This window comes from Phodopus roborovskii, unplaced genomic scaffold (assembly GCF_943737965.1).
Source record: "Phodopus roborovskii unplaced genomic scaffold, PHOROB, whole genome shotgun sequence".
NCBI classification, from domain to species: Eukaryota; Metazoa; Chordata; class Mammalia; order Rodentia; family Cricetidae; genus Phodopus; species Phodopus roborovskii.
In genome coordinates, this window is record NW_026125052.1 from 28753089 (window position 1) to 28778746 (window position 25658).

At 52.1% G+C, this 25658-nt stretch overlaps 1 protein-coding gene across 1 annotated transcript in view; it reads left to right on the forward strand.

The window, feature by feature from the left end:
* The first annotated feature begins 4456 nt into the window (after positions 1–4456).
* The window catches only part of Ttyh2 (tweety family member 2), a 41249-nt gene continuing 20047 nt past the window's right edge, over positions 4457–25658 (forward strand). Inside the window, exons 1-4 of the mRNA XM_051179917.1 lie at positions 4457–4643; positions 14297–14469; positions 18907–19018; positions 25299–25519. Of these exons, the coding sequence (XP_051035874.1) occupies positions 4515–4643; positions 14297–14469; positions 18907–19018; positions 25299–25519 (635 nt within the window). The 5' untranslated portion in view covers positions 4457–4514. The remainder of the gene's footprint in view (positions 4644–14296; positions 14470–18906; positions 19019–25298; positions 25520–25658) is intronic.

Sequence of the window (25658 nt, forward strand, 5' to 3'; positions counted from 1 at the left end):
AGGTTTGAATCCCTGTGGAGGCAGGGGTCTCTGAGTTCCCCACAGTCAGAGCTGTTACACGGAGAAACCCGTCTCAACAAACAACACGAAAGGTTAACAGCCCTGATGTTCTCACAGCTGCCTGTAGCGGTGATGCCCTCTTTGGACTCCGGACACCTACGCCCTCATTCTAAGAGCCAGGTCCCACAAAAAAACTTAGGAGAAGCTTCCCTGCACACTGAAATACAGTGTCCTAAAAGGGCACTTTGTGTGCAGAAAATTGGTTTTCAGAAGTGGAAGGCCAGAAAGTTGTAATTCCAGCAGATAACTCATTTCCTTCCTTTACAGACTATCCCTTTAAAAGGCTGTCATGGGTCATTTTAGGGTGTTCTGTGGTGCTGTATTTAGGGTGCCAAGCGTGGATTTCCTGTGCATGTGCAAATGAATTCAGTAAGCACTGAGACCCATTAAGTATATAAGAAAGAAAGAAAATGCACCATTTCGGGGGAGGGAGGGATGAGATGGGAGCTTGTTTGTCTGTCTGACCAGTTGTGGCCATCCTTTCTGTACCTCTTGCATGGTTCTGATGTGCCTGCACTCAAGAAGGCGCCAGATCTCATTGCAGATGGTTGTGAGCTAACGTGGTTGCTAAGAATTGAACTTTGGACCTCTGGAAAAGCTGCCTGTGCTAAGCCCACAGCTTCATCCTTAATTCTGGTCTCCTTGGCAGCTGTCAAGATTAAGAAGAACAAGGATAATGTGAAGTTCAAGGTTCGCTGCAGCAGGTACCTTTACACCCTGGTCATCACAGACAAAGAGAAAGCTGAGAAATTGAAGCAGTCCCTGCCCCCTGGTGAGTAAGCCTGGAGGTGGGTAGGCGGTGTTTGTCTTTGCTGTGGTCAGTGCCAGGGCATGGTTGTCTCAGGTTCTGTCTGATCCCAAAAATAGCTTCCTTGGCACTAGTTTATAGTTCGTTTAATCCTCGCAAGCACCTACCTACTCTTTGATAATCCCGAGTTTGCAGAGGATCCTGTCAAGTGTGGTGGGCTAGGTCTGAGGGCAATGTTTATGTCAACCATCTCTCTTTGTTCCCCCAGGTTTGGCGGTGAAAGAGCTGAAATGAACCAGACCTCTGCGTTTGACTATTAAAAACCCTAAAAAGTCATATGTGTCCTCAGTCATTACATGGGAAGTGATACTGCTGTGGGGAAAGCCACATAGCCATCCTCATTGGCTGCCCTTGGAATACCCCTGGGTGCAAGAGAAAATGCATGCTGTGAGACTTGGGAAAGGGAAGACAGCAAAGCATGGGGGTTAGTGGGGTGAGTGCAGGATATCATCTGGGGCTGCTTATTACACTTAACCATTTTCAGCCCAGCAGAGTGGCTGTGAACCACACTGGGTCCACCACCAGGTGGTGCCCTACTGCAGTAAGTGAGCCCATAACTGGGAAGGGCATTGGGTTTTTTGAAGATCTCAGGGATCCCAGGCTGGCTTGAAACCTGCCTCCACCTGAGTGCAGGGACTGTAGATGTATCATGAGTGCTGTACCCAATTTAATGTGCTATGGTTGGCATTTCTTTGTCTGCTCTTAGAAAGTGTAGTCCAGCGGACTGAGGGTGGTTAATGCTCAGACGGGCCAGTTGTGACCAGAAGTAATCTGCTTGGGTGAGCTTTGAGCATTTTGGAAGATGGTTTTGTTTATCCCAAGAGTGGGCAGGGCAGGAGAGGACCTGACCCATGTGTGGTGTTTACAGAAACTGAAGGCAGCTTACAGCCTTGGCTCTTTCTTCCTCCAGCACGTATCTGGAAGGCTTGTTCTGGCTCCTAGGAAGCTTGACAGCGTGTCTGGCCTTGTCCACTGCAGGTGCCTTTGCTTGCAGCGCCGCCTGGCCTGGCCAGCCTGAGTCATAGGATGGGGGTGCTTTTGCTCTATGCTGCCTTTGCCCTCAGGGATTGGGACTCAGGACTGCTGAGGTCCCCGCTAATGTGTGTCAGCAGAGGAAGCACTTCCTCTTGCTCCCTTCATCAGTACCCCAGGAGCAGCTAGAGTGCCCAGCAGTCTGGTGTCCTGAACTGCACACAGGTGGCCATGCTGTAGCCCTAGGGAGAGCTCAGTCAGACCTTTGGCAGTGTAAACTCTGGCTCTGCACCAGCTGGAATAAGTGACTATTGGGGGACATGAGCAGTGTTGTCCAGGGCCACTGAGGGCAGGACACTGGGCAGCACCTCTGGTGCCGTGAAAGGGACTCTAGAGAAATTGCTATACATCTCTCCCTGCTTGGCAGCCAACAGGAACTACACACAAATTTACCCCTTGCTCCAACCAGCCTCGCCCTCCATTCCCTTTCTATTGCGTTATTTATTTGGGACACAGTAAGAGGGTTTTCTTTTGAGGCTGTCAACCACATTGCCCTGGCTGCCTTGATCTTGTGACCCGTCCACCTCCTGAGTGAGGCAATCTCAGGCTCATGGGCATGGGTCACTATGCCAGCTGTTTTTTCTCTGTATAATTTACATGCATTGGAACACCCTTGTGATCTTGATACCTGGGAAACAAGCAGGATCGCCACAAGTTCAAGGCCATCCTGGGCTACCTAACAAGAACCTGTCATAAAAGGATAAGAGAGGTGTGCCTCTCATCCTAATACTGCAGAGGCAGTATTGAGTTTGAGGCCAGCCTAGTCTACAAACCCAGGGCTGCAGAGGAACTCTGGGCAGGAGGAAGGAAAAAGATGGAAAGAAAAAGACTCTTAGCTGTGTGACTGCAGAATATTTCCATCAACTCTGCTAGGAAGCAGTCCCAGCTGTTCCCTGCCCTTGCCTTGCAGCTGCTCATCCTTCAGTCTCTGCACAGAGACTGTTTTCCCTGTCCAGATTCCCATCTGCCACTCAGAATCCACTGGAGACATCATCCAACAATTCTTCCCCTCACTCATCACTTCATCCCTCTGGAGGTCCCTGGGGGAGGGGCCAGCCCCAAACCCCCCCTCCCTAAACAAATTGCAGGACTCCAGAATACTGGGCATGTTTATAATTCAGAGTTTTCAAACCTCCCTACTGAACACTGTAAAAACAGGAAACTTGGGTCTTAGTCATCACTAGGATGGGGAGGCTTCCTAGACAGTGTTGAACTGGTGAGACATCCTTGTGAGAACGAGGCTGTGCAGAGACAGTAGCCAGGTTCAGCAGCTGAGGAGAGGCCCCTGCGGCTGCAAAGCAGGGCTCTCCTGTCTAGGCTCTTTGAGGGCAGGGGCACCTGTTCTACCCAGCAGTGCATGTGACCCTTAGCAGTTTTCAGGGCACCACCAGCATCTAGTGGATCCTCCAAGCTAGAAGCTAATTGCCCCCGCCCGCCCTCTGCGGTGTCTCCTTTCTTACTCGGTGTCACCAAGTCTGCCCCAGCTGACCACCTGTCCAGCACTGTTTCCAACCAAGCCTGACTTGACCCCTTGGCCACCTCACAGGTGTGCTGCTGGCCCTTACCTGCCCATCACCTACCTCCGGCTTCAAATCCTTGCTGCGCTTTGGTCTGGGAGCTCTGCACTTAATTCTGGGTGGGGCTTTGCTGAATGTGACTGCTCTGGTGTTGCCACCACCGCCGCCGCCGCCACCTAACACCCTCTATCCTGGCACCGGAGCGTGTGTGCTGCCCTCCACATCCTCAGTGTGGTCTGCAAGGGCTCATGGCTTTTGTCTCTGTCAGTCTGGCATGAAGGTGGCCCTGCCTTCCAGTGTCCCTTCTGCCTGCCCCTCTAGGACTTCCCCAGCCCTGTCCTTCCTGCCCTACAGATTTAAGCACATTTGAAAGTAATAGCTCTGGGTTCTAACCCCAACACTGCAATGAACAAGCTGGGCATGGGTGCCATACACCTTTAATACCAAGCAGAGGCACTTGATTACTATGTGTTCAAGGCCAGCCTGATCTACATATTGAGAAATAAGTGAATAAATAAATAATAGAATTAGAAGGGCTAGTCCAGCCTCCTAGGCCAAGATCACTAATTACTTATCCACTGACAACTAAATGGTCTTTTTTCCTTTCCTTTATTTATTTATTTATTTATTTATTTATTTATTTATTATTACTGTCTGACTGCAGTAGGTCTTTTTTTAAGATAGATCTCCCATAGTCCAGGCTGGCCTCCAACTCACTACCGACCTGAGGAAGACATTTAAACTCATCCTGTTCTAAGGCATGCGCCATCAAATGTCCACAATCTTGATGTGATAGCAAGGCATCACATTTTAGGGACTGAAGTTTACTTCTCTTCACACCTTCCACCTTTTTCGTCCATCGGATCAGTGGACGCTTTGGGGCCTAATTTCTGGAGCGGATGGATGGGTGTATTCAGGAAGGGGTCCTGGAAGAGAGGTGGGCCAGGGCCTGGGCTAAGAGCCTTGTGCAGGGCGGGGCGTGTCCTCGCCTAAGGCTGGACATGGGGCGGGGCGGGGCGGGGCCCGATCGCGTCCTCAGCCGGCTGGTGGGAGCGGCCGTGGCAGTGGCGGCGGACCGGCTAGAGCTCCTCCAAGCCATGCCGGCGGCGCGAGTGGAGTACATCGCGCCGTGGTGGGTTGTGTGGCTGCACAGCGTCCCGCACCTCGGCCTGCGCCTGCAGCGGGTAGACAGCACCTTCAGCCCCGGCGACGAAACTTACCAGGAGGTAAGCCCGTGCGTCGCAGATCCGAGCCACCGAAAGGGACCCTCGGAGCCGGAGCTGGCCCGAGCGCGCCCAGGTCCCGGCTCCATCCTCTCTTGCCTCGGCAGCCCGCGCTCGCCGCGGTCAGACCCCTTCTGTCCCCAGTTGGGTCCTCTCGGCTCTTCCGGGGGCCCTTGGCCGGGACGCTCGAACTGGCTGGGAACCTCGGGGTTCGGGGAGCTGGAAAGATCGGAGTTAGAGTGCCCTGGGGAAGGAGAGCCAGCGCGCGGAGTTTGCGCTGGAGGCGGAGGTTGAGCCACCCGGAGACTGACGGTGGGGGTGGGGCATCTGAGTCAGGGTGACTGGCGGCCGAGTTGGGTGCGCAGGGGTGCCCCGAAGTTCCCTTCCGGAGACTAAACCACCAGACGTTTTTTTCTCCCGGTCCTGGTGGCCTGAGAGAAGTTTAGGCAGAAACTGACTTGAGTCTCCGGAGTCCACGGTGCTCCTTACCCCGGCCCCAGCTGCCAATACCTCTGCCCTGACCCCTTCTGGAAGGCTTGGGGGGGGGGGGCTGAGAAGCAGCGTGGGTGACTAGCCTCTTGGACTCCAAGAACCCACAGCTGTTTGAGTCAAGGAAGGAAGGTGGCTTCACCCCATCTCACACCATATCCCGCAACCTATCCTGACGACCCTACACCTTCTAGGCCCTGCAATCCCGAGGTCTTGGTTCCCGGGCAAGCTATACTTCCATGATGAACAGGGCCTTCCCTCTGCAGGTTTGGTGGGTAGGTCCAGGCTTCTGATTTCTCATCCAGATCCAGCTACAGTCTCTCAACCTATCTCAGCTGCAGTCAAATCCAAGGCCTCTGTGGCCTGGGCTGAGCCACCCCCCCACACACATACACAAACACACACTCCATAGGTCAAAGATTCAGAAGTTGTGGCAACCTGGGAAGAGGCTCATTATCAGTTCAGAGCTCTGTGCCCATGTCGGACTTTGACCTTAGCCTACTGTGGCAAGGCACCCTCTCCTGATCGTGTGGCAGTGTGGCCCAGCAGATCCTCTCTAGGCTGTGCCCAGGAGTGGCTTTTTCCCTCCCAGACTGTCCTCATTCTGAGGCCGGGGGCTTCTGTTCCCTGTGCTGTGCACTGCCCAGGATCCAGGACCAGGATTCCTTATAACCTTCAATGCCCCTGCTGCTTGCAAGCCTGGGGAGACAGCACCTGCTCTTCTGTGAGGATGGGACCCGTTTGTGCTGCTGGGGGGTACTGTCACCCCCCAAACAATGCAGCGTCAACCTCTCTGGATTGCACCACCACCACCCCCCACCACCACCACCCCCCACCACCACCACCCCCGCTGGGAGGAAGGCGTGTTCCCCCAGGACTGGTGCCTACCGGCACAGCTACCTACGGGGCGGGGCGTCTTCCTTCAGCAAGCCCTTGAAAAGAGATGATACGGGGTTTCTGAACAGCTGGGTTGGGGATGTGAAGAGATCCCAGAGCCTGCGCTCTAGGTCCCAACCGTATTTTGTCCTCTCTCCTCGAAGAAATCTAGCCTCTCAGCTGGGTCAAGGACACCCCTGGCTAGGAGAGGGGTGGCGTGGGTACTTCCCCCCCCCATGGCCTGAGTCTGACTCCACCCACCCCCAGTCTATGGTTAGATGGCAGCTGTGTGGGTGAATCCCACTCACGGTCCCTGCCTGCAGAGTCCTGACCCCCAAACCTTTTGTTTCGTCTCTTTCCCATGACCACTGTACCTATTCCTCCCTGCTTCCATCCTGGCCCAGCTACGAGGGGAAGCAAGGCCCTGGGAGATGAGTGTGGGGGGCCTTAAGGGAAGTCTGGCATTGGGTGTTATTTAAGGCCACTCCTACTTTGGTAAGTTCCCCTGTTGTCTGACCACGGGTCTCTTCATCCTGAGCACCGGAGACAGGTGAGCTCACAGAGTAGACTGGATGCCTTCTGTTGTCAGTCAGCTCGGGGTTCGGCAAACTTAATTTGAGGCTGAGTGTTGTGGCAGGGCCTGGGTGACATGATAAGCAGGGTAGCAGTGGCTGAGGCTTCTCTGAAGCCAGCATAGTTTGAGGCAGCTGCATTGCCATTCCCCTGGTTGAGTGGGATCATAGCCCTATGGCTGTGTGAGCACAGGCACATGGGAATTTTTCCCCTTGTCTGCATGTATCCATGAGTTATTCTACTGAGCAAGCACGGTACAGGCATTTGCACAGGACATAACCAGACCCAGTGATGCAGTCCTTAGACAAATGGCCTTGAGGTGACGGGTATCTAAGGGCTGTGCTCTATAAAATAGAGAATACGGACTGGAAAATGCATGGGAAAGTCACAAACAATGTGGGTTTTAGAGTGTGTGTGTGTGTGTGTGTGTGTGTGACTTAGGTGGGAAATCAGCAGCTAGGATCCAGGAGTGACTCCTTGTGTGCTGAGACCTAGAAAGCAAAGCCCGGCTTAGCAGAGCAGCTCATCTGAAAAGCAGCCCACTTGGTAAGCACAGTCTGTGATCCAAAACCTTCCTGGGCAAGAAGGGCCCTGCTTGCGTCCTGGGATTTGGGGAGGGGGCGCGGGCAGTGGCGGCCAGAAGAGGAGGTTGCATGCCCTGCAACTGGGCTTACAGGTGAGATGGGCACCACCTTGTGGGTACTGGAAGCAGAGCCATCTTGCCAGCTCTTGATTGATTGATTGATTGATTGATCGATCGATCGATTGAGACAGGGTTTTGTGTAGTTCAGACTGGCCTTGAATTCACCACATAGCAAAGATGATATTGAACTTCTGATACCCTGCCTCTACCTCCCCAGTGCTAGATTGGTAGGTGTGTCACCGTGCTCTGTTTATGGAGTGCTGGGGGTGGAACCCAAGGTTTCCCACATGCTAGGCAAGCACCGGACTGAGTTCAACCCCCGCTCAACCCTCCTGTCTGTCTTTCTGTCTATGAGACAAGTGCCCCTGTGTAGTTGAGGATAGCTTCTAACTGGTAACCCATCTGCCTTCCCACCCTAAGGTCTGGGATAGCCTTTGTGTGTCCCATTCCTGGCTTCTGCCTGGGGACTTTGAGCACAGTGGAAGTTCCTAGTTTCCTCATCGTTGGTTCTCCTCATCCTCTCCCCATTAAACTTGAGCGTGAAGCCTCTGCGTCCCCAGCCATTTGGAGGGAGTGCTTCTATGTCCCGGAGAGGCTGGCAGGGCAGTGGACTGGGAATTCTGCTGAGCTCTGTGTCTGTAGTGGGGAATGGCCTAGCTCTCCATTGCAGCTCTCATCCGCTTCACAGAACAGCAAGTCTGGAAGCGGGAGATGATCCCTGCTCTGGGGAAGCAGCAAAAGGGCCCAGGAGCTCACAGGTGGGGAGCAGATGGCCATAATCCCTGTGTGGGATGGAGACCCCAGCTGGCTAGGTGCCCAGTGGGCAGTGCTGAGGACAGTTAGGAAGTCACAGGGTCAGACTGTGTCTCTCTGGGAAGCCTCTTCAGTTCCCTCCTCTGGGGAATTGTCGCCCTCATCATCCATCATCCACTCAGGAGCGGCCAGACCCTGACGATATCATGTCCATAGTACTTCCTGTTGGATCTGCCCACAGCACCCACCCAGGCCTTCTGCAGGCTGTGCTTTAGGAGGTGCAGGGAGGTGGCCATTGTTATAGTTTGGCTTGGGTTTTCCTGAGTTCATAGGCCCCCCTGAGAGTCCCCTGTGGGAGGCTGGGGGAGGATGTAGCTTAGTTGGGAGCTCTTGCCTAGCCGGCACAAAGCCCAGCAAACTGGGCATGATGGCCCACACCTGGGATCCCAGCACCTGGGAAGCAGAGGCCCGTGGATCTTTGTGTGTTCTAGACCAGCCTGGCCTACACAGTAGATTCCAAGGCAGCCAGGGCTATATAGAAAGACCCTGCCTAAATAATAATAAAAAAAAAATACACAAATAAAATCACTCTTGGCTTCATATGGAGCTTAAGACCAGCCTGGGCTATAGACCCTGTCTTTTCTTTTTTCTTTTTTTTAAAGCCCCAACAGAGTATAGAAGGGACAAAGTTTGGAATTCTGGGAGAACAACAGGATGCCCTGGCTCAGCTGGAGGCAGATCTGAGGAGGAAAAAGCAGACTTTTAGAGCCCAGCCCCGTGGGAAAAGAGCCAAGGTCGGGATGAGGAAGCCCGTTCATTCCATCTGAACTGGAGTCATGGTCATCAGGCAGTCACACCAGTTTCCCAAGGGGTTAACCCTTCCCAGGCTTTCGACATGGTGCTCTCCCTATCAGAGCATGAGGCCAGGCTCCCTGCTTCAACCAGAGGCTAGCTAGCTTTCCACTCAGGTTCTCATCCCTGAGAGGGATATGGCTGGGGGCGGGCAGTAGGAGGCACGGGGTGATGGGGATATTGGCCGGTCTAAGCTCTGGCAATTGCTTGGGGGTGTATGAATGGAATTACCCACCCCCTCTTCTGTCCTACTTCCCATCCTGTCCTAGCACTAATTAGGAAGGGACACATAATGGCCTGTTAGAGCAGCAGGTGATACCAAGTTGACTGCTTCCCTCCGTCTTTCCCACCCCCTCCCTTTCCTTCCTACCTTCTTCCCCTTTCTGTTCCCTCCTCCCTTGGCCCACTGACAACCCAGCTTTCAGCTCTAATCCTTTAGTCGCCCAGGGCTCTTGGGGTGAACAGCTAACAAGCCCTACCCCACCTGTATTTGGGCTTTTTTTTGCACTGGCCTGCTCTCAGTGACCTAACTGAGGCTAACTGCCTGGCCTGGAGAGGGCCCAGATCCAGAGCTGTTCAGGACATCCAGGCTCAGGAGTTCAGGGGGCTGCACAGGAAATCTAGGCTCACAACTTCCAGGAATCTGAAATCCAGCACCCAGCTAAGGAGAGCTGGTGGGCCGGGTTTATAGAGAATGGAAAGGCAGTCCTCATGCCTCAAAGTTTCATCTCCCTCCTGAGTGGGGACACCTGGTAAAGTCCATGGTTCCTTCTGCTTGGGGGAAACACAGAGGACATTCTAGTAGCTTAGCAACATTGGTCATTATTACTGAACAAACTTTCTGGGGCAGGTGAGATGGCTCAGAGAGAAAGGCACTTGCCACCAAGCCTGATGGTGTGACTTCAGTACCCACAGCCCTCCCACATTGCGTAAGGAGAGAATTGACACCCTAAAGTTGTCCTTTGACCCCCACACTAGAGTCATGGCATGTGTGTGCCCCACACTAAGATTAAAAAAAAGTAATGAAAAGTAAAAAATATATATTTTTATAATGGAACATGTCCAGTCTTAACTCTTCAGCTCAGTCAATGTTATTTTTTTTTTTTTTAATGTGTGTGTCGCAGATACACTCATGCCTATTCATACATGGAGGACAGGAAGAGACATTGGGTGTCTGGCTCTATCTTATGAGACAGGGTCCTCTCATTGTGCTTGGAGCCAGGCTTGAGGCCAACAAGCCTCCTTCCTGTCTTCCCCCATAGTTCTAGGGCTATAGGGTGTGTGTGCACATGTCCGACTATATACAACCTCTTATGTGGGAGCCGGGATCTGAACTCAAGTCCCCTTGATTGGCAGCAAGTATTCTCTCCACCAAGCCTTCCCCTTGTAGCTAATACATTGTCTTAGCCAACGGGTACCCTTGACCACCCAGGGCTCTGCTGCGTGTGCCTTCTTCTCCATTGCCACAGATGATCACCTCTGCCTGCACTGTGTGTGAATGCAAACCTGTCTGTGTTGGTCTGTTCCTCTGTCGATTTACCCACATATGAAGATGCCATTGCCCCCTCCTGCCTGTGTAGCGTTCCGCTGTATGACTACTGGTATATGACTGCGTGCTGAACACTGTGCTGTTTCTAGTGTTTGAATGTGGACTTTTGTGTGTGGATCTGGTGGGGGAGACACCCCTCCCTTCTATGAAGTAGAACTGCTGGGTCACAGTGTGTATAAGATGCACAGTGCCTTACAAATTGTTCAGGGGCGATGCCTGCTTCTTAGCGGTGGGATCTCAGGGCTTGTGAGAAAAGAGGGAGGATCTCATTTTGAAAGTGCAGGCTGGCCTGCGCCCCTTAACCGCTAGGATGATGGGCACAGATGTGTGCCACAGAGTGACATTTCTAGAGCTGGGACTTACCATCCCAGCACTTGGAAGAGCTGAGTACCAACAATGCAAGGTAAACCGGGGCTACATTGTGAGCTCAAGGGCAGTGTGGAGACCCTACCTAAAAAATAAAAAATAATAAAATTTAAAAATCAACAGTGGTGGGGCTGAAGAGACGGCTCAGTGCTTAAGAGCACGGACTGCTCTTCCAGAGGACCTGGGTTCAATCCCCAGCACCCACACGACAACAGCAGCTCACAACCATCTTTATTTCCAGTTCCATGCATATGAAAAACAAACAAGCAAACAAAAAACCAGCAATAGTAATTGCATCTACAAGGCTCTGTTGGGCCCTAAAGAGTGACTCGGTTAAGCTGTTGGGGTGTGTTTGGGGGGCGGGGGGGTGTTACCTTCTATTGACATCAATCTGTTGCTTCTGCACTTGAAAGCCCCTTGGATGAGATACAGTTGGCATGGGGTCTACTCTGGTTTTGTTCTGTTCTTTGGGATTTGGGGGATTTTGCTGTTGTTGTTTGTCCTAGTTGGGGTTTTATTGCTGTGAAGAGACACCATAACCATTTCAACTCCTTATGAAGGCGACCATTTAATTGGGGTTGGCTTACAGTTAAGTGGATCAGTCCGTTATCATTAAGGCAGGAAGTATGGCAGCATGCAGGCAGACATGGTGCTGGAGAGGGAGCCAAGAATTCTGCATCTGGATCAGCAGGCTGCAGAAGAGTGATTCTGGGCCCGGCTTGAGCTTCTGAAACCTCAAAGCTCATCCCTGCCCCAAGACACACACACACACACACACACACACACACACACACCCCACTTCCTTCAACAAGGCCACTCCCACTTCAACAAAGCCACACCCCCTAACAGTGCCACTCCCTATGGACCTATTGGGGCCATTTTCTTCTGAACCATGCCACCATTGCTGTGGTTGAGTTTTTGAGACAGGGTCTCATGTGGCCCAGACCGGCCTCAAATCAAGTGTGTAACCGAAGATGGCATTGAGCTTCTGATCCTCCAGCCTCTTCAGGCCCACCTCGCAGCTCAGGATTTTCAGGGGGAGCTGTTGTCTGTCAGGAAGCCTAGGTGTGTCCCTCTGGGTGGGGCTGTAGGATGGAGGATTCTGTGCTGGGAGCTGCTGCCCCACCTTCCACCTGCTGGAGGAGGAAGGAGTTCCCTTCCAAGCGTTTGCCAGAGTGGAAGTAGAAGTCACATGCTAAGTGACTGAGACATCTCATTTGTCCTCCTCGTTGACGCCATCACTTTCAGATCTGCCCCTAAGGCCGAGAAGCCTGTACACCCAGAGTTAGCACAAGTCCTATGAGCTGCCTGCATTCCTCACAGGGATGGGCAGCTGAGCAGTCACCACACTCCATACAGTCTACCCAGCCTGCAGCCACCAGCCTCAGCGCTGCGGGTGGCCTCCCGGTGCTTGCCCTCAGACTTTGGTGTCCCTCGGTCTCCTGTCCAGATGATTGCTACCACCCACACGGATTCCCTAACAAAAGCCCTAGGAAGAGCAACTCCCATTGGGGTTCTGTGGGCACTCTGCATGAGGGCATGGCTGAGGCCGAATGGGAAGCCAGGAGGCTGTCAGTTCAGGAGCCTGACTTAGAGCCAGGCCCAGCCCTGGCTGACGGCCACTGATCCCAGGGCCATCTGGTGTCCATCTGGCCAAATCAAGGGATTGGAAGATGCGGTGGAGGGGGACACCTAGGCCTCCTGACAGACAACAGCTCCCTTTGAGAACCCTGAGCTGCTGGGGGGGGGGGACTGAAGAGGTATCCCCATGCCCTCCTCCCTTTGAGAACCCTGAGCTGCTGGGGGGGGACTGAAGAGGTATCCCCATGCCCTCCTCCCTTTGAGAACCCTGAGCTGCTGGGGGGGGACTGAAGAGGTATCCCCATGCCCTCCTCCCTTTGAGAACCCTGAGCTGCTGGGGGGGGGACTGAAGAGGTATCCCCATGCCCTCCTCCCTTTGAGAACCCTGAGCTGCTGGGGGGGGACTGAAGAGGTATCCCCATGCCCTCCTCCCTTTGAGAACCCTGAGCTGCTGGGGGGGGGGACTGAAGAGGTATCCCCATGCCCTCCTCCCTTTGAGAACCCTGAGCTGCTGGGGGGGGGGACTGAAGAGGTATCCCCATGCCCTCCTCCCTTTGAGAACCCTGAGCTGCTGGGGGGGGGACTGAAGAGGTATCCCCATGCCCTCCTCCCTTTGAGAACCCTGAGCTGGGGGGGGGGACTGAAGAGGTATCCCCATGCCCTCCTCCCTTTGAGAACCCTGAGCTGCTGGGGGGGGGACTGAAGAGGTATCCCCATGCCCTCCTCCCTTTGAGAACCCTGAGCTGCTGGGGGGGGGACTGAAGAGGTATCCCCATGCCCTCCTCCCTTTGAGAACCCTGAGCTGCTGGGGGGGGACTGAAGAGGTATCCCCATGCCCTCCTCCCTTTGAGAACCCTGAGCTGCTGGGGGGGGGACTGAAGAGGTATCCCCATGCCCTCCTCCACGTTCTGGCCTTACTGTTACAACTGGCATATGAGTCAGCTGACCCTGACAGGGTGCAGCAAGAAGGACACCAAAGATTATCTACCCCGGCTCCCCTATACCCACCCCAGAGCACAGGGCTGACTTCTGAGGACTCTGGATAACCCAGCACCTAGCATAGGCACATTCCGTTCTGGTGGGGCCCAGGTATGCCAACACCAGTCCTTAGGGTCCCTAGCTTAGTTCCACTTAGCACCTAAGGTGTCCAACGCAGAGTGTGTCTCTTTCCGGTCCTTGTGGACATAGCACTCATTGTGCACAGCCCTGTTTGACCCTTGCTCTCCCAAATGGCTCAGGGCTTGTCATCAAGCCTGGCCTGGATTGTATCTTCATCCAGAACCCTGGGCTTAGCCATGCTTAGCTGTGTTAGTTATTTTTGTCATTCCTAAGACAAAATTCCTGACAAAAGCAGCTTAAAGAAGGAAGGTCCATCCCCCCCTTCCTGTCCCCCACCCTTACAGTGTGAGGGTGCATCCATCTTGGCAGCTCGTGAAGCCATTGGTCCCATGGCATCCGCAGTCAGGGCGCAGAGGGAGCTGAAGGCTGTTGCTCACTTTCTCTTATGTTCAGTCTGGAACTCCAGCCCATGGGATGGTGTTTCCCACACTTCTGATGTATCTTCTCACTTCTGTTAAACTAATCTCGAGGGGCTGGAGAATTAGCTCAGTGGTTAAGAGCATTGACTGATCTTCCAGAGGACCCAGGTTCAACTCCCAGCACCCACATGGCAGCTCAGGGTTAGGGTTAGGGCTCCAGTTTCAGGGGACCCAAAACTTCCCATGGAAAAACACTAATGCACATAAATTATTTTTTTAAAAAATTTAATCTAGACACTCCCTCACACACGTCCAGAGATTTGTCACCTAACACTCTCTGGGTCCTGCTGAACCTGAGCCGTCCTCCCTGTCCATTTTTCCGCCATCCCCACCCTGGCTCCCAACTGTAGGACAGGCTGTTTATTTAGAGGACTGGGCAGAAGGACTCCTCGCCCCCTGCTGGACCAATAAGCTGACATAATCCCTCCTCTTACAGTCGCTGCTCTTCCTGGGGGTGTTAGCTGCCATTGGCCTGGGCCTGAACCTCATCTTTCTTGCCATTTACCTGGTGTGCACATGCTGCTGCCGGCGGGACCACACAGCACAGAGCAAGCAGCCCAACTCATGCTGCGTCACCTGGACAGCCGTGGTGGCTGGGCTCCTCTGCTGGTGAGTGTCCCGTGCGCAGCCAAACCATGTAACTCAGCTCGAAAGGGGCCAGGTGGGAAGGGGGCACTCAACAGGCACAGGCACAGGAAAGCTAGCCTGTGACTAGGACACACACACACACACACACACCCCGCCGTGTCCATATGGGAATACTGTCCCTTTTGAGGCCAAGAATGGGAAACCAGTCACTAGTGTGGCGATAGTGACCCCCCCCCCCAACCCTTCTACAGACCAGGACCAGGTCTGGCAGCCACATGAGTCCCTTCCTGAGTTGACCAGGTGACTGTGGGCATCTTTTCTCTGCATCCCCATCTGCCATCCTGGGTCTGCAGGATCAGAAGTTAGCCCCAATCAGTTCCATTGTTTCCTGATCAATGGAACTTTTTTTTTTTAAGCTCATTTTTATTATGTATACAGTGTTCTGACTGCATGTATGCCTGCAGGCCAGAAAAGGGACCAGACCTCATTATAGATGGTTGTGAGCCACTATGTGGTTGCTGGGAATTTTGAACTCAGGACCTTTGGAAGAGCAGTCAATGCTCTTAACTACTGAGCCATCTCCTCAGCTCCCCACCCCCCACCCCAGATCAGGAACTTCTAATGCCCATAGGTAGATCTTCTCCTCCGCACTGACTGAGGCATGAAGGTTCCCAGCACTGAGAGCCCACCCCACCCACCTAGCACCCAGCCCACGTGATTTGTGCAAGCTCCATTCAGGAATTGGTGTGTTTTCCTCGTTTCTGTATCCGTGGACATTTTTTACGGTATAGCACCCCCTTGAGACCTCTAAGGTAAGAGTCCCTTGCAGCTTGTCAGAAGGACTGGTCCTAGGTTCTAGTCTGCAGGAGGGTCAACTTTCTCCTGAACACATTAACCCCCCCCTGTCCCGCCCTTTCCCATTATAATGTGTTCATTCACTATTTCTTAGCCTTTTGGCCATGATGGAGTGTGGTGAAGTGTTCATGATCTCGTGTGGGTGGGAATGTGGGGCTCACTGAAGCCAACGATAGGCCATCCTCAGCAGCGGAACAAGGACAGAGGACAGATGAAACTTGTGGCTGGGGCCAAGGCCCGCAGGAAAGAGTTCCAGCCCAGATGGGAAGGTCCTGACGTAATGGGCAGACCAGAGCACCCATGAAGAACTGGGGTACTAAAATCCCTCTACCTGGGTAGGGTATCACACGGTGGTTAGGGACCCAGAGACACAGGCCAGCTGTGCTTGCTCCAATGCAGCGACCCCTGGATCCGCAGAAAGCTGCAGGTGCTCCTACATTTCCAGTAGGGCTATTGCCAGATAGGCCTTTTGTGAGGTACAAATGCCATTAGAGTAATGCGCATTTAATGCTGGCTACCCAGCATCCAAGCAGAACCATCGAAATTTGGCCATGTGTGTTCCGCAGCAGTGGCTTTAAGTGTTCAGTACTTAAGAAAAACTCAAGGCGCCGAAAAGATGACTCAACTGTTGCTCTTCTAGAGAACCTAGGTTCATTTCTCAGCAGCCAAATGGTGGCTCATAACCAGCTGTAGGTAACGAGTTCCAGGGGGTCCAACCCCTTCTTCTGGCCTCTGAAGGCACCAGGCACACACGTGGCGCCTAGACATATACTCCCGGCAAAACACCCACATTTATAGAATAAAATGGAAGAGAAAAGCTCAAAGCAGAAGAGGCTATTGTGGCAGGGTTCCTTCCATGCAACATTCTACAACCGGTTCCCAGGCAAGAGGATGCCAGCGATTAAAAAAATCCAGCCATTGCTTCTGCCTTTTTGTTTTGTTTTTTAATTTATTTTTTTAAGCATACTTTTCACGAGTGAATGTTTTGCACATGAACCTGACACCTCCAGCGATGCTCTAGAGAAAGATGGACAGAGCTGTGTTGCAGCAAAGCAAAGCCTACTCAGAGCAGAGCACGTTTCTTGAATGCAAAGAATACCGATGGGAGCAAGGCATGGTGGCACACACCTTTAATCCCTGGTGGAGGCAGGCAGATCTCTGAGTTCTAGCCCAGCCTGATCTACAAAGTGAGTTCCAAGGCAACTAAGCTACAGCTGTCTCAAGGAAGGGAGAATAAGCATCACTCTCTCTCTCTCTCTCTGTGTGTGTGTGTGTGTGTGTGTGTGTGTGTGTGTGTGTGTGTGTGTGTGTGTATGCATGCATGCTTGTACTTATCTTTCCCTGAGTTAGTGTTTTGGGTGAGAACTCAGGAGGCTCCCTCATTGGTCCTGTGATCCCAGGAGGGGAGAACCACATAGAATATGATGGATGACAGAGTTAAGATTGCAAATGATTTACTCAGGCTGGAATGTTGGATCGAAGCCAACCATGAAGCTTCATACAGATGGATTTCAAGTTTGTCTTTTGGTTAAAATCAATAAGACTCCATAGGAAAAAAGAGAAACTGAGCCTGACAATTCCTGAGGAGGAATCCTGGGAGGGGCTGTTACAGAAAATAAGGTCATTGAAGACGGGAGGGCAGCCCAATGTGGAATAGAACACGAAAGCACACACACACACACACACACCAGCTCCCACACTCTGCTCAGAGTCCAGGTTCAAGAGTGACATTGGAAACCAGGCATGGGGGAAGGGGGATCAGGAGTTCAAGGTCACCCTTGGCTATAAGGGTGCGTGAGGCCCTGCTGGGGAATACTTGAGACCCTGTCTCATGTGTCTGTCTCAGAGAGCAGAAGGCAAGAGGTGACAAAGGGACAGTTTGTGGCAGAACTAGAGACTTGTTCCAGCTACTCCAGAACATGAATCAGGACCCAGCTGATTCTGGGTTAACAAGGCAGGCAGAAGCGAAAACTTGATAGCACAGGACTAGATCAGGGATATATAGAGAAGTCCAGGGTTCTTGACCATGTCAGGAAGGACCTGAAAGTTGGCATTGAGCATGTCAAATCAGATCTCAAGACCCCACCAGGGCCACTGAATCATAACCCCCCCCCCAGACTTGCTTGAAGTTTTGTGCCTTTTAGAAGTATGTTGCCAGCCAGGACAAGCAGGCCAGGTCACGTTGGTGGTCCTTAACGGTCACCCTCAGACAATAGCCCCTCATCCCAAACCCTCAGAAGAGTAAAGCTTCTCAGCTAAAGTTGAGCCCACATTATGACTGCTTGCGGTGGCTTTTATTCACAGCTCCCCGCACCTGGAACCAAGTCAAAGATATCTTTCAGTAGCTGAGTGAATAAATACACTTGGACACACGTGGACAATGGGATATTATGCAGAGCCGAAAATAAATGTCCCGCTGAGCCATGAAAGACACTGGGGACCTCCAATGCCTGTCACTAAGGCAAAGGAACCATCGGAAGAGGCCGCATGCTGTGACTCCAGTTGTGGGACAGAAGGGAGCAGGGAATAGGGGCCTCGCTGATAGTAAATTCCTGACACTGTATCTAGACCTGTAGCATTTCAACCTAGAGTGACCCCCGTGCACGCTGTGGGCCTTGGATGGTACCCATGTTCCCACTGGGTGATCGATCATTCGTAGCAAGGGCATCACTTCATAAAGGGTGTCAAATGGGGGACTGTACACGAATAGAGGAATCCTGCACCTGCTGTGGACTTGCAACTGCTCTAAATTTTTTTTCTTTAGATTTATTTTATGTGTATGGATGGTTTCCTGCACGTGTGTCTGGGCACTATGTGCATACAGTGCTTATGGAGACCAGAAGAGGGTGTTAGACCCCCCTGGAGCTTGTAGATGTTATGGAGCTATAACTTACATAACTTACAGAGTTATAGATGATTGTGAACTGCCGTGCGGGCGCTGAGAACTGAACCGGGGTCCCCTGGACAAGCAGCCAGTGTTCTTAGCCACTGAGCCATCTCTGCAGCCTTAAAAACAATTTTGCGTGTGTTTTGTTTGTTTTTGTTTTCCAAGACAGGGTTTCTCTGTGTAACAGCCCTGGCTGCCCTAGAACTCATTACATAGACCAGGTTGACCCCACACTCACAGAAATCCTCCTGCCTTTGCCTCCCGATTATAGGCGTGTGCCACCACAGAGGGCTGTAGAAAAAAGATAAACGCAAGGACTGGGACCGCACCTCGATAGTAGATTGTTTGCTTAGCATGCCTGAGGCCCCAGGTTCAATCCTCAGTACAAGGACACAGACAGATAGGGGTACAAACACAACGACCTACCTGAGTTTGGGTTCCCAGCACCCACATAGAAAGCTCACACATCTGCAAACCCAGTCCCAGGCGTGGGGACCAGAGACAGCGCACTTGCTGCCACAGTCATTCAGTGAACACCAGGTTCAGTGCGAGACTTTGTCCCAAGGGAATAACACAGAAAGCAATGGGGGAAGGCTCCCAGCACCCTCTTCTGGCCTCCTGGTGCACATGCGCACACCTGTGCACACAGAGATAAGCGTATTCTCTTCTGGGTACATCACCCCTGACCTTTGTTGTGTGGGGGGGTCTGCCGGCAGTGCTGCAGTGGGTGTCGGTTTCTATGGAAACAGTGAGACCAACGATGGGGTGTACCAGCTGATCTACTCCCTGGACAACGCGAACCACACCTTCTCTGGAATTGACGATCTGGTAAGGATTGGGGATGTGGGGCGGGGGGTGTGGCTGGGCACAGGCATAGCCCATGAGCTCAGCAAGGCCAGAACAAGGGTGCCAGTCAGATCTCAGGAGGCCAGCTGCACCCTTCAGAGCTGTGTGATCGATGCTGTGGGCTGGGCTGCCATCTGAGCAGTTGCCCTGCCAAAGGCGAACCGTCTCTACCACTCAGGCCTAGAGAGATTTCAGAGCAGCTCTACCCCCTCAGCCCCCAGTAAGTCTGCAGAACATCTGAGTACGGCCTGTACCCTGAAGGAGACCTTGAACGTGGGTTTCTGGAGTCGTTTTATTGTTTTTAAAGCAAGAGGGTCTCACTATGTAGCCCTGATTATCCTAGAACCCACTTCATAGACCACACTCATCTGGAATTTTCTGTGACCTTCTTGCCTCTGCGTACCCAGTGCTAGGGCTACCATAACCTACTGAGCATCGCTTGTTTGTTTCTTTGAGATGGAGTCTAACATCCATCAGACCCTGTAGTCTCAGTGGACTGGCTGGTATTTGAGCACCATGCATGGTGGGTGCCATGTGGGCACCCCAGGCTTCATACGTGATAGGCAAACTCTCTACCAATAGAGCTACATCCTCAGTCCTGAATGTGGATTTTCAAATGTTAGCTCTAAGTACTTTGTACAAAGTTCTGATCCATCCATCAAAAGGGGAAACTGGGAATCTAGAATGGTGGCACACACCCTGCCCCTGTAAGTGGAGAAAGTCTCCAGTAACAATGGAAGACCATCCACCGTGCCCCCTACTTACACACACACACACACACACACACACACACACACACACACACACGAATTGGGAAGAGTCCTCTGGGCTCTGGGCTGTGGGTTCAGCAACATTCTTGCCGGAAGCTCACGGTGGAGACTGAGCTGGACTAAGAAGTTAGGTTGCTTGGAGGAAAAGCTAAGGGGCTGAGCCTGAGTGTTGGAGCAGGAGTCAGGAGCTAGATTTCCTCTTTCACCCTGGTCCCTGCCGGCCTGTCACTTTTGCAGAGTGCCCGCCTTTCCTGCTGATTTTCTAGGTGATTCCATGTGATGTCTCCCTAGGACTCTCTCCCTAGTCCTTGGGCACCTGACCTGCTCTAGACCTGATCCCCCTGGAATATCGAAAGTCCCCAAGAAAGGCACATCTGTGTCTGCAGCCCTCCACCACCAAACCCAGCCCTAACTAGAAGAATCACTCACTCCCCTGGCAACCTCCTAGGGAGGACTCAACCTCGTCTGCCCCCTCCCTGCAAGCATCTTTAAACTCTGCAGTTCTAATCCTTCCATCACCCCCCCAGGGGTGGGGGAGGGGCAGGGACAGAAAATTTCACCTTAAAGAGACAGGCTGTGTGTTGCTTGAGATGTGCACTGCCCAGTATTTGTGGGAGGTGACCCCTGGGAACTCACCCACTCTTACCTCGGTACTGATGAGGATCAAGCAAGCCCCCAAGGACACCTTCTGCCTGTCCTTGGCAGTGTACTGTCTCCCGCTAAGAGCCATCAGTGACCTTGAAAGAGGGAGAAGCCTGAGTGCCAGAACGCCCCAGAGCTGTGACCTTCCCTGAGGGGAAAATGTGGTCTTTATCTGGTGGGAGAAGCTTGCTGATGTCTGGGAACAAGCCCTAGGGCTCCCAACTCTCCTGAGCCAGGCTTGAATGCTTTGAACCTTCCTTCACCCCGTCCCCAGAGATAGCCGCTTACCCTGCGGCTGTCAGGGCAATGTGGGACAGCTGGCCTGGGGATTTGTGATGCCAACTATGAAAAGTTTCTATCCCTCTTACCTAAGGGGTTTGTGAAGGCCTCAAGGTGGGCGCCCCGCAGTGCCTGGCCTGAGGGCTCCCGGGAGATGGTAGATCCTTGTAGGGCCTTCCCCTTCTCCTAAGGGGTGGGGTCCAAATTGCAGGTAAATGGCTAAGTGGCATCAGAAGAATTACCACCAAGGAAAGTAAACTATAGAGTGCACCCTCCCTGGGGGATTAAGGTAATGGCGTCATTATGATAATTACTGCAATTACCATGAAGTAGGGGTAGGTGCTGGGAGGCTGTGGGTGGCAGAGTCAAGATGGAGACTCACCCCAGCCCAGATGACATGAAGCTGGGCTGCCAGAGCCCAGATCTAGCAACCAAATGGTCAACTAGAGGTCCTTTTAGGGCTGTCCCCAAACACAAAGGCCAGGGACCCTCTGCATTCCCTTCTCTTGACTAGAAACCCCCACCATCCTGAACCCATAAGCCTATGGGAAACCGCTCAGTGGAGAAACTGAGGCACAGATAGGTGGCATCACCCCACAGCTGAAAACCAGTGATCTCACAGCAAGAACACAGAGTCCAGACCCCAGGTCTTCGCCCTATGTTCTTCCCCTCCCCCTACTTACTTATCTGAGATGGTGTTCCTCCCAACCACTCCATACCTGACCTAGCGCTTATGTGCGCTCTCTCTTTCTCTCTCTCTCTCTTTCTCTCTCTCTCTCTCTCTCTCTCTCACCCTCCCTCCCTCTCTTCCTCCCTCAACCTGGTGCTTGCTTCAGAATCTCTTCCAGAGCTTGCGGGGGGGGGGGGGGGGGTGGGGGGGTGGCAGCAAGCTCCACCCTGCTGGGGCTCCAATTCACCTTCCAGACAGGGTGAAAATTTGCATTTGTAATGAGCTCCTGAGTGATGATGCTGGCCTGGGGTCACAATTTGAAAACCACACCCCTGTCCTTTGAAACAGTGACCTATCTGGTCCTGGTCCCCATATGGTGAAGAGTTGAGCTGTCCCCTTCATCCTCAGTTACTAAGAGAAAGCTACAGTCCATCTCGGGGACATCACACCTCTGTCTTCTTGAACCTCGAGGACTGGGAACCATTTGAGCAAGCACAAAGCTTCAAGGAGGCCACTGTTGTGACACCATCATCTATCTGTCATCTATCTATCTTTCTATCTCTCTATCTGTCTGTCTCATCTGTCATCTATCTTCTATCTCTGTCATCTATCTATCCATCTATCTCTCATCTACCATCTATCTATCTGTCTATCTGTCATCTATTTATCAATCATCTGTCTGTCATCTATCATCTGTCAACTATCTACCTGTCAGCTATCTATCTATCTCTATCTATCTATCTATCTATCTATCTATCTATCTATCTATCTATCTATCTATCTCTATCTATCATCTATCTAGTCAGTCTAGCTTCTCTTCCCATGAAACAGTACCAGAAGGAAAAATGGACTTGACAGATGTTTATTGAGTTGTGGTTTTCTTTCTTTTCTTTCCCTTCTGCAAGGTTCTGTATCCTAGAACTACTGATTCTCCTACCTCAACCTTCTAACCAATTAGATTACAGGCCTTGGACACCAATCTTGGCCTATTCTATAATTGTAGTTGTTTTATTTGGAGTTTTGTTTTGTTTTGGTTTGGTTTTGGTTTTTCAAGACAGGGTTTCTCTGTGTGGCTTTGGAGCCTGTCCTGGAACTCTGTAGACCAGGCTGGCCTCCAACTCACAGATATCCTCCTGCCTCTGCCTCCTGGGTGCTGAGACTAAAGGTGTGCGCCACCACCGACAGCTGTTTGGTTGGTTTTTTTTAAATACAGGGTCTCTCTACAGAGCTCTGGCTGTCCTGGAACTTGCTGTGTAGACCGGGCATGTGTCACCACACCTGGCTCTTCTCTAAACTTTTAACTTTTCTTTTTCTTCTTGGATTTTTGTTTGTTTGAGTCAGAGTCACTGATAGTTCAGGCTGGCTTAGAACTCTCCATGTAGACAAGGACGATCTTAAGCTCATTCTGCCTCTGTCTCCTGAGTGCTGAGATTATAGTGTTCAATACCACACCCAATTTGTTGGGTGCTTCAAATGAAAATCAGGCCCTCCAGCATCCGAAGCAAGCACTCTACCAGCTGAGCTGCGTGTCCAACCTTGACTTGTCTATTCTTAAAGTCACCTTGACCTTAAGACAGTAAAAACTGAAATGCCAGGCTTGGTGGCACAGGCCTATAATCCCAGGACTTGGGGCTGAAGCAGGAGGGTCTCACACACATACACATACACACACACACACACACACACACACACACACACACACACACACACACACACAAGTGAGGGGTAGAGAGCTTGAAAAAGTCCCAGACAAAGTTTAACATTTTGTTTTGTCTTTTTTTTTTTTTTTTTTTTTGAGATAAGAGATTGTGTATAGTGCAGTCTGGCCTTGACTTCAAGGCAATCCTCCTGCCTCAGCCTCCCAAGTACTAGGTTTCCACAGGCCTGCACCATGGTGGTGCTGACACAGAAAGCCATTCTCATCTAGAATCAGGAAATCACAGTGTAGGGAAGACACGAAAAACCACAAGGGTGATGTCAAGTTCCCATGATTCCCCAAGATCAGAGTGCTCTCCTGGGCTCCATTGCTGCACGGTCCTCTGCCCCTCTGCTGTGCCTTTATCCTGCAGACTGTGGGAGCCAAGACTGCTGGGTAAGGCTTAACCCGGCACCCTGCCCTCCTTCAACTGCACGACAGTGTCAAGGCAGCAAACCAGACCCTGGCAGCATAGTCCTAACATCCCAGCTATTCCAGAAGTTGGGGCAGGAGGATCTCAAATTCCAGGTCCACCTAGACTACATAGCCAGTTCCAGGCTAGCCTGGGCAATTATGGAGACCCTGCCTGAAAACACAACAGAAGCAAAGCGCTTCCTAATTCAGCTACCAACATGCTGGCTCTGCTTAAATGGCTGTGGAGCTGTCCCCAAGCCTACTGGTCCCCAGAGTATGACATTTGCAATATAAGCTGCACCTTGCGCCTTGGTTAGGAGCTGGCAAGGACAGACCCTGCCGTCACCCTTTCACTTAAGTCTGCGTAGACAGATGTTCTTCTGGAGTCATTTACGGCCAAAGCAAAGGACAGGTGGGCAGGACAGACATACTGGGGACTTGGAGGGACATGAGCCCAAGAAAAGACACTGACTTCTTCCTCCTGTCCCAGGGCCAGGCTGGGAGGAGACAGCATCTGTTCTCTGTTTTCAAGGCCCCATTGTTCTGCCTTGCTTTGTGGTTGGGACACTACATGCTGATTCTAGCTCAGAGACAAACCCCTTCTCTAGTAGGGTGCCTGGGAACCCTGTTGGACCAAAGCACAAGGTGGCAGCCTGGGACTCTGAGTCTTTGATTTCAAATCCCAAGTGACTCACACTTTAGGGGAATGTTCATAGAAGAACTAGGAATTATTTTGGTTTCCTGTTTGGAGTCCAGGTTGTGCCCCGCCTCTCTGAAATTCAGGAGGCCTGAGGTGTTTGGGATTTCGGAGTTTGGGGGTTTATATTTGGAGTTATTTGTATAGCGTTTGCTGCTAGAGTGTTAAGATGTGGGTTTTCAGGCTAGAGAAGCTCAGGATGCAGCAAGGCTTGGATTGGAGAGCCAAGGCCCAGGGAAAGCTAGAATAACAGAGCCAGAAATGACCTGGCTCTGTGTCTATGGGCCAGTCTTCCAGCACTATAACAAATCACTGAGATCACCAAATTTATGAAGAAAAAAGGTCTGGATACCTGTAGTCCCAGCACCAGGGAGGCAGGAGGATCAGAAGGGACCAAGGTCATTCTCAACTTCATAGCAAGTTGGAGTCCAGCCTGTCTCAAAAATAAAGGTTTTTAAATGAAAGAAAAGGGAGGAAAGGGAAAGAAAAAGGCTTGTTTTGGTGCAGCTGGGAAGGGTTCAGCTATGCTGGTTGTCACATTACTTTGGAGCCTTTGATCTGAGAGGCCATGGTGAACCTACAGGATGAGCAGAGCTGCTCACTTCAGTGTGTACAGAAGCAAAGAAAGAAAGAATTCTTGCATGTTTGTCTGATCTTGGAGTTACAGACAGTTGTCAGCTGCCATGTGGGTGCTGGGAATCGAACCTGGGTCCTCTGGAAGAACAGTCAGTGCTGTTGACCACTAAGCCATCTCTCCAGCCCCCTCCAGTGTCTTTTTTGAGGGACCTTAAGTCCTGTCACAGATCTAACCACCTCCTATGAAACATTCTGCTACTTCCCAGGATCACCAAATTTGTGTCCACGCCTTTAGCACAGATCTTTGGGGGACATTCCAGACTCACATGATGGCAGTAGGCACAGGACCTCTGCCCTTGGTCACTCCCCAGGGACAGCAGTCTCATGAGCTCCCAGGGTCTGTCAGTGTGGAGCCGCCCTTCAAGCCCAGCTAGCTGGTCAATTGCTACTTCCTCCTGCAGAGATTTTCTCAGTGGCTATGCCTGGGCAACTCCTAGCCCCTTCCTTACCTCCCCCAGGTGTCTGGAAACACCCAGAAGATGAAAGTGGACCTAGAGCAGCACCTGGCTCGGCTCAGTGAGATCTTTGCTGCTCGGGGAGACTACATCCAGACCCTCAAGTTCATGCAGCAGATGGCGGGTAACGTCGTCAACCAGCTCTCGGGACTGCCTGTGTGGAGGGAGGTCACCACACAGCTGACTGAGCTGTCCCACCAGACTGTCTATGTGGAACACTACAGGTGAGGGACTGGGGAGGCAGTGGGGAGGGACTGGGGAGGGACTGGGGAGGGACTGGGGAGGGACTGGGGAGGCAGTGGGGTGGCCACTCACTGGGTAGCACCTCAGCAGTGCAATGCTAAGGGGTTTGCCGCCTCACCC